General features: G+C 41.9%; 1 protein-coding gene across 1 annotated transcript; it reads left to right on the top strand.

Annotated features, from left to right (window-relative positions):
• The first annotated feature begins 1,876 nt into the window (after positions 1–1,876).
• Positions 1,877–7,089, top strand: LOC125401914 (cystatin-D-like). Its single transcript, XM_048436360.3, has 4 exons — positions 1,877–2,320; positions 2,453–2,718; positions 5,694–5,810; positions 6,766–7,089. Exons 2-4 carry the CDS (start codon positions 2,470–2,472, stop codon positions 6,847–6,849), a joined length of 450 nt encoding a protein of 149 aa, XP_048292317.3. The 5' UTR covers positions 1,877–2,320; positions 2,453–2,469; the 3' UTR covers positions 6,850–7,089.
• Positions 7,090–12,642: the final 5,553 nt, after the last annotated feature.

Below are 12,642 nucleotides of genomic sequence, written 5' to 3'. Positions count from 1 at the left end.
AGCACCTGTTATAGTCAAGAAACCAAATTCAAGGAATGAAGAACGTAAACTGTTACTAGCCCCTCAGAGAAAACTTATATACTTTCAGTTAAAACCTATGTTGCTATTTTGCTCGCTTCCCATGAACCTCAGGTATCCACATCAGAGCGTCAATATTGATCATGGTTACAGCCTTACAAAGAGATTAATTAAATAAAAAGGTTTGGATGTCTAAAAGACACTCTGATGCATGGGCTGTAGAACAGATGTTACCAGTGGCTTAGAATCTGCACTACTTTAATCCACCTCTGTCAGACCCCTTAGATGACAAAGTGCAATGCCCGTGACCACTGATATTTTGAAAGGAATGTTTGGGAACAGTAGGACTCAATATGGGCTTCAAATACTCACTGAACCGTGTTGTAAATGGGTGTCCTGCCATCCTGGAATGATGATACTTTGGTGTAATCTTAAGGAATCTAGGATTTTCAAGACAACAAAGAACAGTGCCCTTCACTGTTTTGTCACTTTAGTCACTAACAACATTGACTCCTAATAAGAGAATCCATCTGCCCTTTGAAGCTTTGAAATTAGACCTGGACTTCTCCATACAAGCTGCACAAGTCCTAGGCAGCTTCATCTAATCTAAAGCAGTCTCACCCACATTGAGAAGCTGTTGTTCACTAAAACAATCTTCTTTGACTGTCTCAACTGTATATTCTGTATCATGTGTTATAGCTTCTACTTTAGAACCTGCTGATTCCTCTGTATCTTTATATACAGGGCTGTTAGAATCTTCCTGTTGCATTCTTGCTGGCCAGCTCCCACTTAATACCAGCCCCAAGACCAGAGCAGGGCAAAACAGATGCCAGCTGACCACCACCCCACCACTCCCAAGACTGTCCTTGGTGCCATTTAATCAACTAAGCATGATCTGCTGTTTCTAGCAACATGGGATGTCTTCCTTCTAAGGTCATTTGTAACAACATCATTTTTCTATACAAAGGACAAGATCAAAAGAATAAATGAACCAACTGTGTATTCAGAATATCTTATACCAATTTCAGTCTCATGGACACATGTCAGACCAAACCTTCACTGTCCTAAACTGAATTTGGATCAGCCCACAGAGTACCAAGCTTTAAATGTTTATACACATGGAGAGAACAAGGGTAGAGAGCAGATGAAGCCCTGAGTGAATGAAGTCCTGAGTTAATGTGTGTTTTGACATGAAGACAACTATTTTCTGGATTCCCAAGCCTTGGGTCTATGGCTATGGGATAATCCAGAAAGTATTACCCATATAGGACAACTCAAAAAATGGCAAAGTTTTTCTTAGGAGTCCATTTAAGAGTGTTTATTATGGTTTAAATACACACAGCCATGAGTTGCTAGAAATAAGTCCGGTTTGAAATACTATCTGCCATAATAATACAAACACAGAATCCAAAGATTTAATACATATGTGCACCAAGGAATGTAAGCTACTTGACGGTAGTATATCATGTTTTTAGTACACATTATCATGAATTTCTAGAAGTAGGTACAGTCTGAAGGACTTTATGCTTTAGCAGTACGAACACATAATCCAAAGATTTAATGCATATGTGCACCAAGAATCATAAGATATCTGTAAAGATTTATTCCTACATGGTGAAATAACATTTGATATGCTTAGTCATAAAAATATATTGAAAATTTCACCTACTTCTTCATACATTTTTTAATGTTTACTAGAGAATTTAAAACTATATTTGGTTCATGTCCTTTCTGTATAGAGCTGCCAACTGTAATGTCATATGTAAGGCTTAGTCACCATAATCATTTTCTAAGTTCTAGAAGTCCAGGCCCAGGGAAAAGTTCTAGAATGTTCATTTATTGAGTGCTCTGACTGATACCTGTTAGTTGTACAGAGGAAATCATTTGTTCTTTTCCAACTAAAGGTTAATTCCATGAATTTGGCAAAGAAGTTACCCAGGAAAGGGCACTGGTTGTCTCTGGAACCTCTGAAATAACATCCTTGAACTGGGGATTTCCGGGTGTTGATATTGTGTCTGCCCCTGACCTGCAAAGACCTCAGGGAGCAAAGCTGACTTTTTTTCATCTCTTTAGAAGAACTTAAGATCAAACCACATGCTTTTCAAAGCAAGAAAAGTAAGGACTTACTTGTGGAGACAAAGGTGACACGGATACAGGAGATCTTAGCTGGAAGACTCATAGGGAGGAAGATTAGGGAGAAGAAATAAGTGGTAGTGGGAAAAGAAAAGACACAAGAGAAGGTGTCAAGACTGGGGAAAGGAGATCCCAGAGGTGGAAGAAGAGGAGAAACAAAGAGGGGTGGGTAAGTCTGGGGAAAGGAGGATCCAAGGGTGGGGCCAGTCTAGGTGGAGTGAGTAGGACCTGGGCTATTGACTCTGCAGGTTAAAAAACCAGGCAGCACACTCTGGACTGTTATTCCTCTGCTCCACTGCAGCTCCACTCTAATCAACCATGACCAGTAACCAGAGCCTCTCATTGTCCCTGTGGGCTGCTCTAGCCCTGACACTGGTCATAGCTGCATGTCCTGTAACCAGTACTAATGCTGAGGCCAAGCAGAAGGCAGTGGGAAGTGTGGAGCCGGCTGACCCGAACGATGAGGAGGTGCAGAAAGTGGTGGACTTTGCTGTCAAAACCTACAATGATTTGACCAATGATCTGTACATTAGCAAGCCAATAGAAGTGATGAGCGCCAGTCAGCAGGTGGGTCCTTGGCCAAGGGTAGTGGGATGAGTTTATCCATTATAGTGTTTGCTGGTATCCCCTATCACTCCCTTATTCTCCGACATAGCCTCAACTTCTGTGTCTCTCCAAGGGACAATAATCTTCATTGTAGGTGGTACAAATTGAACCATAACATGAATATATTCTTGCTTTCTGCTCAAACCATAGTCTACGCAAATATCTGCAGTCCCATAACCTTCCATTATTGAGTGTAGAATTGTCCCTCTACATTAGCTAGAAATCAATCTAGAGATTTGTGGTTAATTATCTATTGCCTCATTCCATTTCCCAGTACCACCTGGCCAGAAGCACAAAGGCTATCAGAGTCAGGGTCAGAATCTGCCATAACTGTTACCACCTATTCATTGTGGTCAGTGGAAAATACTATCTAAATGACTACAGGAAAAGAAAAATAGATTCAACTGAAAGCTCTAATGACTGAGTTTTAAATTTTTAAAGTGTCTTTTCTTAAATAATATTAAAAGAAAGTTTAAAAATTTTAAATTATTTGTGTGTATGTATGTGTATGACCTGTGTGTGCCAGAGAAAGAGAGAGAGAGAGAGAGAGAGAGAGAGAGAGAGAGAGAGAGAGCAAGTACCCATGAGGGCCAGAAAAGAGCAGAATTACAAGCAGTTAGGAGCTGCTTTATTGGTGCCAAGAATCGTACTTAAATCCTCCATATGTACTCCGGAATTCTCTCCAGCCTTGTTCCTTTCCTTCTTCATTAGTGCACAATTTTAACACACACACACACACAATTTGTGTTGCTGTAGGGGTAAATTTTCAGCATAGCCAAAGAGTAGCACACAGTTTCCATGCAGTTCCTTCACCCCTATGTTACATTCAGCCATACTTGGTCCATTCTTCACATTGTCTAAAGGGTGTGTGCACTATAGTGTGTGATCGTGAGTGTTTAGCTTTTGAATGCATTGAAAGAAAATACTCCCTTCAGTGAACAGTTCTTCCAAGTAAGAGCATTCTGTACAAGTGCAAGATTCCATTTACAAAATCAGGAATCAACAGACACATTCAGTTACCTCACTTACAGATTCACTCAGTTTACTGATGTGATGACTGACATCCCCAGTTTGGGTTATCGCATTATCCAGTTCCTTAAGTATCTTCCTTCCCTCTGACAGCCTCTACTCAACTTCCCTGACCTTGAAATATGGAAGGATCCATTCAGCTGTAGCAAGCAATCATGTTCTACTCAAGGAGATCTTGCTCAGTCATAAGCTCTGTATACAATGCTATGGCCCAGGAGCACTCTAGCCCTTTTAGCTTGTGTACTTCTTTAGGATGCTCCATGATATAATCCTATGAGGACACATTTCTCAGGAGTTCCTATCTCTAAGGAATACATGATGCTGTCGACTGGTGCTCAGTCTGGATGCTCTAATATTTTCTCAATGTTAATATCAGTCACCAAGAAGGATCCCTACTAAATCTACTAGGCTAATACCTTCAAACTGTCATGATAAGTCTTGTTGTTGTGTTCTTGTTGGCCCTGAGTATCTTGGGGAGGAACGCTGGAGTTGGTGCCATTATCTTAATATGGGGATATTATGGCCAATACACCAGAGATTGTCTCCCTCTACAAAAGGAGTACCTTTTTGGATTCTGCCTCTACAGCATGGAATTATCCCTCATCAAGTAGAGCAGTTACCAAGATGAGAAGGGAACAGAGCCAGCATTAAAACCTACTCTTTTTTTTGGTTTTGGGGAACAGGGTTTCTCCTTAGCTTTGGAGCCTGTCCTGGAACTAGCTCTTTTTAGACCAGGCTCCTATCAAACTCACAGAGATCCGGGTAAGCTTAAAAGGATGGCTGGGAATTATGTGGGATATATTCTGTCTAATTTCAGTGAGCCCATAGCAATGTAGCCATAACAAGAACCACACACATATGTATAAATCTCATTTTTCTTCCTTTTTGAACATTCATGTGACTCAAGTTCAGCCCTACTTCTCTTCCTTCCACCAGTTAGTATCACAAACTTGGACATATTATATCCTTCCCAGGTTTCATGGTCCTTGTTAGACCATGCCATTGTGTAATGACACTTGGGGACATACAGGAGAGGTATAGACCAAAGACTCTGTGGATCTAGCTTCATGGGACAGGAATACAGGAAGAGAAACATTGAGAACCTTGCTTCTGATTCTTCAAGGCAAGAACTAGAGCTCTGTTTCCAGGTACCTAACCTCCTGATTCTTTCCCTTCCTGACGAGTTTCATCTGGGATGCCTCATGCAAGGAAAGGATTAAACTCATCTCTAATTACAAACAAATGGAAGATTTTTCAAGATGTCACTTCAACAATATCATCATAGACAATCACACTAAAAGACAGAGCAATTGGGGCCACTTTCCTTTTGGCTTAAATCATCTTTTTGTACAAACACCCACATTTCCCTGCCCTATAAAGAAACAAGTCTTGATAACGACTTGTAAATGGAGGGAATAGGCATCCTATGGGATGTGCACTGTGGTGGGGATACAACTGAAGGTGAGACATCAACCTGAGGTCTTCCTAGAGTTTACCACTATCATTGTCTCAAGAGTCACCGTCATCAGGGTTGAGTTGGTCTTGTTTGCAACCCAGAGCTCTTGGTTGTTCTTAGAACAACCTTGGGAAGTGGTTACCACCCCTGGCTATCTCCCTAAAACTTGTCTTCTCTCCTTGTGCCCAATGAAGCAATGGTCATTCCTTGGCTTCTGCTTTCCATGTTCTGCTACTCCTTTCTCAGAAGCACATGGTACCCTCTAACATTTGATCAGAAGAAAACAAGGTGCAATTCGGGCCTGTGCTGCCCTATTGAAAGGAACCTAGTGTGTGATAGTTCTGGGAGTTCATGGATGAAGCTATGAACACATTAACTCTGTAATCTAGGCTGAATGCGTCCTATGAACTTGACTAGTAAAACATATAAAATCCTGCTCTTTTCACTGTAGGTCGTGGGTGGGATGAACTTCTACTTGAAAATAAACTTAGGACGAACCACATGTACCAAAGCCAAGTCTGTTGATTTGGCTGATTGCCCCTTCAATGAACAGCTGAATCAGCAGGAGGTATGTACATGACTAAAGCCTGCAGGAGTTATCCTGCAGGCACGAATGTGTGCAAACCTGTTGGTTTATGAGTGCACATTCATCTGGGATGGCTTTTGTGCAGTTCTGTAAGTATACGGCAAAAGAAAGGTTTGTATTTATGTTTTCTGTATGCATGCATTTGTTATGGGGTATGATGGTTCATGAATAGGCTTGTTTGGATGTTATGATGTCAGTTTATGATAATACAAATACATGCTAATGTCCAGTGGTATATGAGTGGGTGTATTTGGCCATCCTTTTAATTCCATTGCTCAATGAATTTTCCCTGGGAATTGGAGTGTTACCTCTTTTAGGAATGCATTCCTGCTCAGATGATGGAGTCAGCTTCAGGGGTAGTTTCTAGAGAGGAGAAACTTTACTCAATCCTAGCCTGAGCCCCCTGCCCAGATGATACCACAGGGACTATAGCCCTCTAGGTGCAATCTTCCAATGCTGTCCCTTATGATCCTAGTCTCCCTAGGGATGAAGCTAGTTTTTAAAATATTATGGTTCTGGAGATAGCTGCATGCCTCTTTCCCCCTTCCCTTCACTCTGTCATTTTCAGAAGTGTTTTTCATACCCCTCATTCTTCCTTTCATGACCCTGTTAGTGCTGGTCCAGGTTCCGAAGGTGAAGAAACTCAGAGACACTGTATCTTATTTTCTGGACTGACTCTGAGGATTCTGTGCCTCATCTTCAAGCTCTTCCTTACTGAGTTATGCTAGGGAAATATGATGCAGAGTCCCATGAGCCACTAGAGTGAGGGACATGTGTATTTGAAGGACTGGAGGCAATGAGAGAAATAATGAGTGAACTCTGCAGAGTCAATCTGAGTACATTGGGACTAAACAAGATTCCCACTTCACCCTGATATCTCAGCCTTTCCTTTCCACTGTAACCTAAACTGATTGTTCCTCACTCTCCCCTTTTGTAGAGAGCAATCTGCAACTTCGAGATCAACACTGTGTCCTGGGAGAACAAGATCTCCATGACAAACTTCAACTGTCACAGTGCCTGAGGATCTGTGCTGGGCTGCACTGTGCTGATTTCCCCCTACTCTAGCATCTCCTTTAGTTCCCCTTTCCTCAGACAGGGATCTGAGCCCTGAGTGATGTCACTTCAGAATGCAAAGATCAGTAGAGCAGGATGCTGCAGACAAACCCTGCACACCTAAGTGGCTAATTCCTTGTGATTTCTTCTACTGCTTTCCAAATGCAGCCCTGTGTAGCGTTGATCACACTTTTCTCAATAAAGATTGCCCCAGCTCCTTCTGAGCTGTTTCTGTCCCAAGGCAGGTGAGACAAGAGAATGGAGCACTGAGGATATGGAGCTTCACACTCACATGTACATATCACAAGAAACATGACCTTAAGGGACACACAGTTGTTGGAGTGCATTCAGCAGAAATGAGCTTGCATCACACTGTCCACTTGTTTATGTTTCCAGAGAGATGCAGAAGGGGCTGCGAGAGGGAAGATGAGCTGCTGTCATGCAACTTAGGAACCAGTCTTGGAAAGGAAATTGTGAGGCAAATGATGGTGCCACAGCTACAGCCACCCTCTTATATGTGTGAATGACCCAATGGGAAAGATCAATGTCACATCTACAATCTCCAGAGATTCTATACACAATGATTCCCATCCATTGCTGTCTATGATAGACTTAGGAATTTACATGAAGGAGAACTGGGAAGTCTGTGTGTGCACGCATGTGTGTGTGTGTGTGTGTGTGTGTGTGTGTGTGTTTGTGTCTGTGTGTCTGTGTGTGTCTCTCTGTGTGTGTCTGTATGTATGTACCTGATAAATAAAACACAAATCAGCTTGTGGAGTGACATAATCCCAAAGGCAGACCCCCCCCCTTTATATTGCATGCTTCTGTGACCTGTGTGTGTGTGATAGGATGCTCTCAGGCCTTTTCTTTCCTGCTATATAAAAAAGGAACAAACCCAAACTGATAACCAGAGGATAGAAAAAAATTGAAGTCAGAAACTAATGAAATGTATAAATCAGATTAGCTCTTCAAAAAGATAAGCAAGATTTGCAAATCCTTAGTCAAATAACCAAAAAAGAGAGAATTTACAAACTGAATAAGGTAGGTACAAACACACACACACACACACACACACACATACACACACACACAGACACACACACTCAAATGAGACATTACAACAGCTCCCAACAAAATTTAGAAGATCATTAGGGCATACTTTTAATACATATGGTTCAGTGAATTGGAAAATCCAAAGAGAAAGATATATGCATATATACATAAGAACTATCAAAATTCAAGGCAGAGCATATAAACAACCTAAACACATTTGTAACAAGCAGTGAAATGGAAAAGGCAATTTTAAAACCTTCCCAAACAAATAAGCAGACAAACACAGGACTAGATGGACTTTATTGTTAATTTCTACCAGAACGTTAAAGAAGAACTAACATGACTTTCCTCAAATTATTTCATAAATATAAAGGGGTGGATTTCACCAGTTTGCCTTATGAAACCAGTATTGTGCAAAATAAAACTATACAAAGATTAATCAACAACAAAATAAGAGTGTAGGCTAATCTTTCTGATGAACAATGAAGCAAAAATACTCATAAAACACCTGCAATATAAATTTAAAAAACACATAAAAATTCATTCATGACCTGTCACCCCTTCCAGGCCCCTCCTATGCTGCATTCACTTCTTTACCCACTATATTTCCCACCTCCTTCTCCCAGTTCTAGATTTTAGAGTCTTCCTCATCTCCCCATCCACACTTCCTCCCAATCAACTGTATCTAACCTGGGTCTCATACCAAATATCCCTACATAGACTAACCTCTCCTGACTGTGCCACAAATGATCTCTCAATTTCTGCCAGGATGCTACCTACCTACCATTCAACCACAGACTTCTCCCATGCTATATACAACCTTTCCCTCACATCCAGGTTTGGATCACCAATCCACTTTGGACCAGGAAGCACATCCTGTACATCAGGCAAGCTCCTTCTGTCTACTTGACTTCATTACACTCAAAGCATTTTCAACCTCCATGGGCAGTTATATATTTTAAAAAATGCTTTTAAATAGTAGAAGATTATTAGCCTCAACTTTAAGCCCAGAACTAAGATAATCATTTATCCTATACTGTGTCGAGTATACATATAGACATTATAGGACTGCAAGTTACAGATAAACGGAACACCAGTGAGGATGCAGGCTACAGAGATGTTGGGAAATGGCAAAAATACTTCAAGACTGAACATGAGCAGTAGAAGGGTTGTGAATATCAAGTATCTTCTAGCATCTTAATAAGTTCTCAGCGTATCACCAAAGATAACACTAAGTAGCACTTGATATTTGCATTGGTAGTCTCAAAATAGATTTTGCTAAGAAGTCTTTGAACCAATAAGAATATTATGCATTTTAGACTTTTTAAAATTTAATACAGTAAATATCTTTTTCAATGCTAAGGATGACTCCCAGAGCATTGTATAAGTTAGACAAGTGTTTCTTTCCTTCTAAGCTCAAAGCCCAGCTCTTGTCTTTATGGGGCATGATCTCTGCTTTTGTAGCCCACTGGTTTGAACTGTTGATCTTCCTGCCTCTACTTCCTGAAGACTGGGATTACAAGTGTGACCACACCTGGTGTTGCATACAGTTTTAATGTTAAAAATACATTTGCCTATCCAGAGGGCCTTCGGAGTGGTGAGTTGATTCGGGTCCCCGCGGGCCCAGCGAGGGGGAGCTAGGACTCTCCCCGACCCCATAGACTCCCAGGTCAGCCTGCTCTGCTGGCTCCACCCTGCTAGCTTCCCCGCCAGCCATCCCAGCTTCTATCCAGAGGGCCTTCGGAGTGGTGAGTTGATTCGGGTCCCCGCGGGGCCAGCGAGGGGGAGCTAGGACTCTCCCTGACCCCATAGACTCCCAGGTCAGCCTGTTTGCTGGCTCCACCCTGCTAGCTTCCCCGCCAGCCATCCCAGCTTCCATCCAGAGGGCCTTCGGAGTGGTGAGTTGATTCGGGTCCCCGTGGGCCCAGCGAGGGGGAGCTAGGACTCTCCCCAACCCCCATAGACTCCCAGGTCAGCCTGCTCTGCTGGCTCCACCCTGCTAGCTTCCCCGCCAGCCATCCCAGCTTCTATCCAGAGGGCCTTCGGAGTGGTGAGTTGATTCGGGTCCCCGCGGGCCCAGCGAGGGGGAGCTAGGACTCTCCCCGACCCCATAGACTCCCAGGTCAGCCTGCTCTGCTGGCTCCACCCTGCTAGCTTCCCCGCCAGCCATCCCAGCTTCCATCCAGAGGGCCTTCGGAGTGGTGAGTTGATTCGGGCCCACGACAGGGGCCCAGCGAGGGGGAGCTAGGACTCTCCCCGACCCCATAGACTCCCAGGTCAGCCTGCAGTGCTGTTTCCACCCTGCTAGGCTCTCCCACTTGCCATCCCAGCTTCCATCCAGGTACAAATTTCTATATTTCTCCCCTCCCACTGAGCCCATAAAATTTCCCCAGCTCAGCTGCCTTGCACACTGGGCCTGCTCTATAGGGGCATCCCGGACAGAGGCAGTGCCTGTGGTTCAATACCCTGCTTGGGGAAAGGTAGGCATTCTATCAGTGAACTCCCTGCCCAACAAGGGAACCTGACCCGATACCAGAAGTTCCAATAGAGAGCATTTGATCGAAGAGATGGGCAGACGCCAAGGCAAGACCTCCTCCAACAATCTGAAAAACAACATGAAAATATCGGATCCCAATGACCCTACAACAGAAGGATTTGAACACTCTAACCCAGATGAAGTGGAAAAAAGTGCCATTATGAAAGCAATAGAGTCCCTTAAACAGGATATGAATAACTCCCTTAAGGAACTGGTCGAGAAGTATAACAAAAAGTTTGAAGAAATGAGTATAGAAATGGATGAGAAATATAACAAAAAGTTTGAAGAAATAAGTAAATCCGTGAGTGATACCCTGAGAAACCAAGAAAAAACAATCAAACAAGTAAAGGAAACAGTCCAAGAATTGAAAACTGAAATGGAGGCAATGAAGAAAACACAAAACGAGAACCGGCTGGATATGGAAAACCTAGGTAAACGAGCGGAGACTACAGAATCAAGCATAACCAATAGAATACAAGAGATAGAAGAACGAATCTCAGATTCTGAAGATACCATAGAGAAAATAAATGCTCTGGTCAGAGAAAACGGCAAATCCAACAAATTCTCTTCACAAAACATTCAGGAAATCTGGGACACAATAAAAAAACCAAATCTAAGAATAATAGGGATTGAAGAAGGAGAAGAACTGCAGATCAAAGGCCCAGAAAATATATTCAACAAAATTATAGAAGAAAACTTTCCCAATCTAAAGACCGATATTCCTATGAAGGTTCAAGAAGCATACAGAACACCGAATAGATTGGATCAGAAAAAAACATCCCCGCGCCATATAATAATCAAAACACAAAACATAAATATTAAAGAAAAAATTTTAAGAGCTGCAAAGGAAAAAGGTCAAGTAACTTATAAAGGTAAACCTATCAGGCTTACACCGGATTTCTCTATGGAAACCATGAAAGCCAGAAGATCCTGGATAGAGGTACTGCAGAAACTAAGAGACCATGGATGCAAACCCAGACTACTATACCCAGCCAAGCTATTGTGCACTATCAACGGAGAAAACAAAATATTCCAGGATAAAAACAAATTTAAACAATACGTAGCTACTAATCCAGCCTTACAGAGAATATTAGAAGGAAAATCACTACCGAAGGAATCCAACATTCCCAACACGATCTACAATAACTCGAACATCTAGCGACCATTCACAAGCACAAATCAAAGAAGAAAAACACATACACTCTACTACTTAAAAAAAAAAAAAATGACCGGAGTCAACAACCACTGGTCATTAATATCACTTAATATCAATGGACTCAATTCACCTATAAAGAGGCACAGACTTAGAGATTGGATACGAAAACAGGATCCAACATTCTGCTGTTTACAATAAACACACCTCAACCACAAAGACAGACACTTACTCAGAGTAAAGGGTTGGGAAAAGGTTTTCCAAGCAAATGGGCCTAAGAAACAAGCGGGCGTGGCCATTCTAATATCTAACAAAATCGACTTCAAACTAAAATCAATCAGAAGAAATGGAGATGGACATTTCATACTCATAACTGGAACAATTCATCAGGAGGAAGTCTCAATCCTGAATATCTATGCTCCTAATATAAAGGCACCCACATATGTAAAAGAAACTCTTCTAGAACTCAAGGCGGTCATCAAACCACACACACTAATAGTAGGAGACTTCAACACTCCTCTCTCACCAATGGACAGGTCAATCAGACAGAAACCAAACAGAGAATTGAGAGACCTATTGGAGGTATTGAATCAAATGGACTTAACAGACATCTATAGAACACTCCACCCAAATAGGAAAGAATATACCTTTTTCTCTGCAGCTCATGGAACCTTCTCGAAAATTGACCACATACTCGGTAACAAAGTAAACTTCCACAGATACAAAAAAATATTAGTAACTACCTGTGTCTTGTCAGATCACCATGGACTAAAATTAGAATTCAACAACAATGCTCCCCCCAGGAAGCCAACAAACTCATGGAAACTGAACAGTCAACTACTAAATCACCCCTGGGTCAAGGAAGAAATAAAGAAAGAAATTAATCTCTTCCTTGAATTTAATGAAAACAAAGACACAACATACTCAAACCTATGGGACACTATGAAAGCAGTGCTAAGAGGAAAGTTCATAGCACTAAGTGCCCAATTAAAGAAAACGGAGAAAGCACACATTGGAGA

Source organism: Myodes glareolus, chromosome 10 (genome assembly GCF_982192425.1).
Source record: "Myodes glareolus chromosome 10, mMyoGla1.1, whole genome shotgun sequence".
In the NCBI taxonomy this organism is placed as follows: domain Eukaryota; kingdom Metazoa; phylum Chordata; class Mammalia; order Rodentia; family Cricetidae; genus Myodes; species Myodes glareolus.
This window is presented reverse-complemented; position numbering and strand designations above follow the sequence as displayed.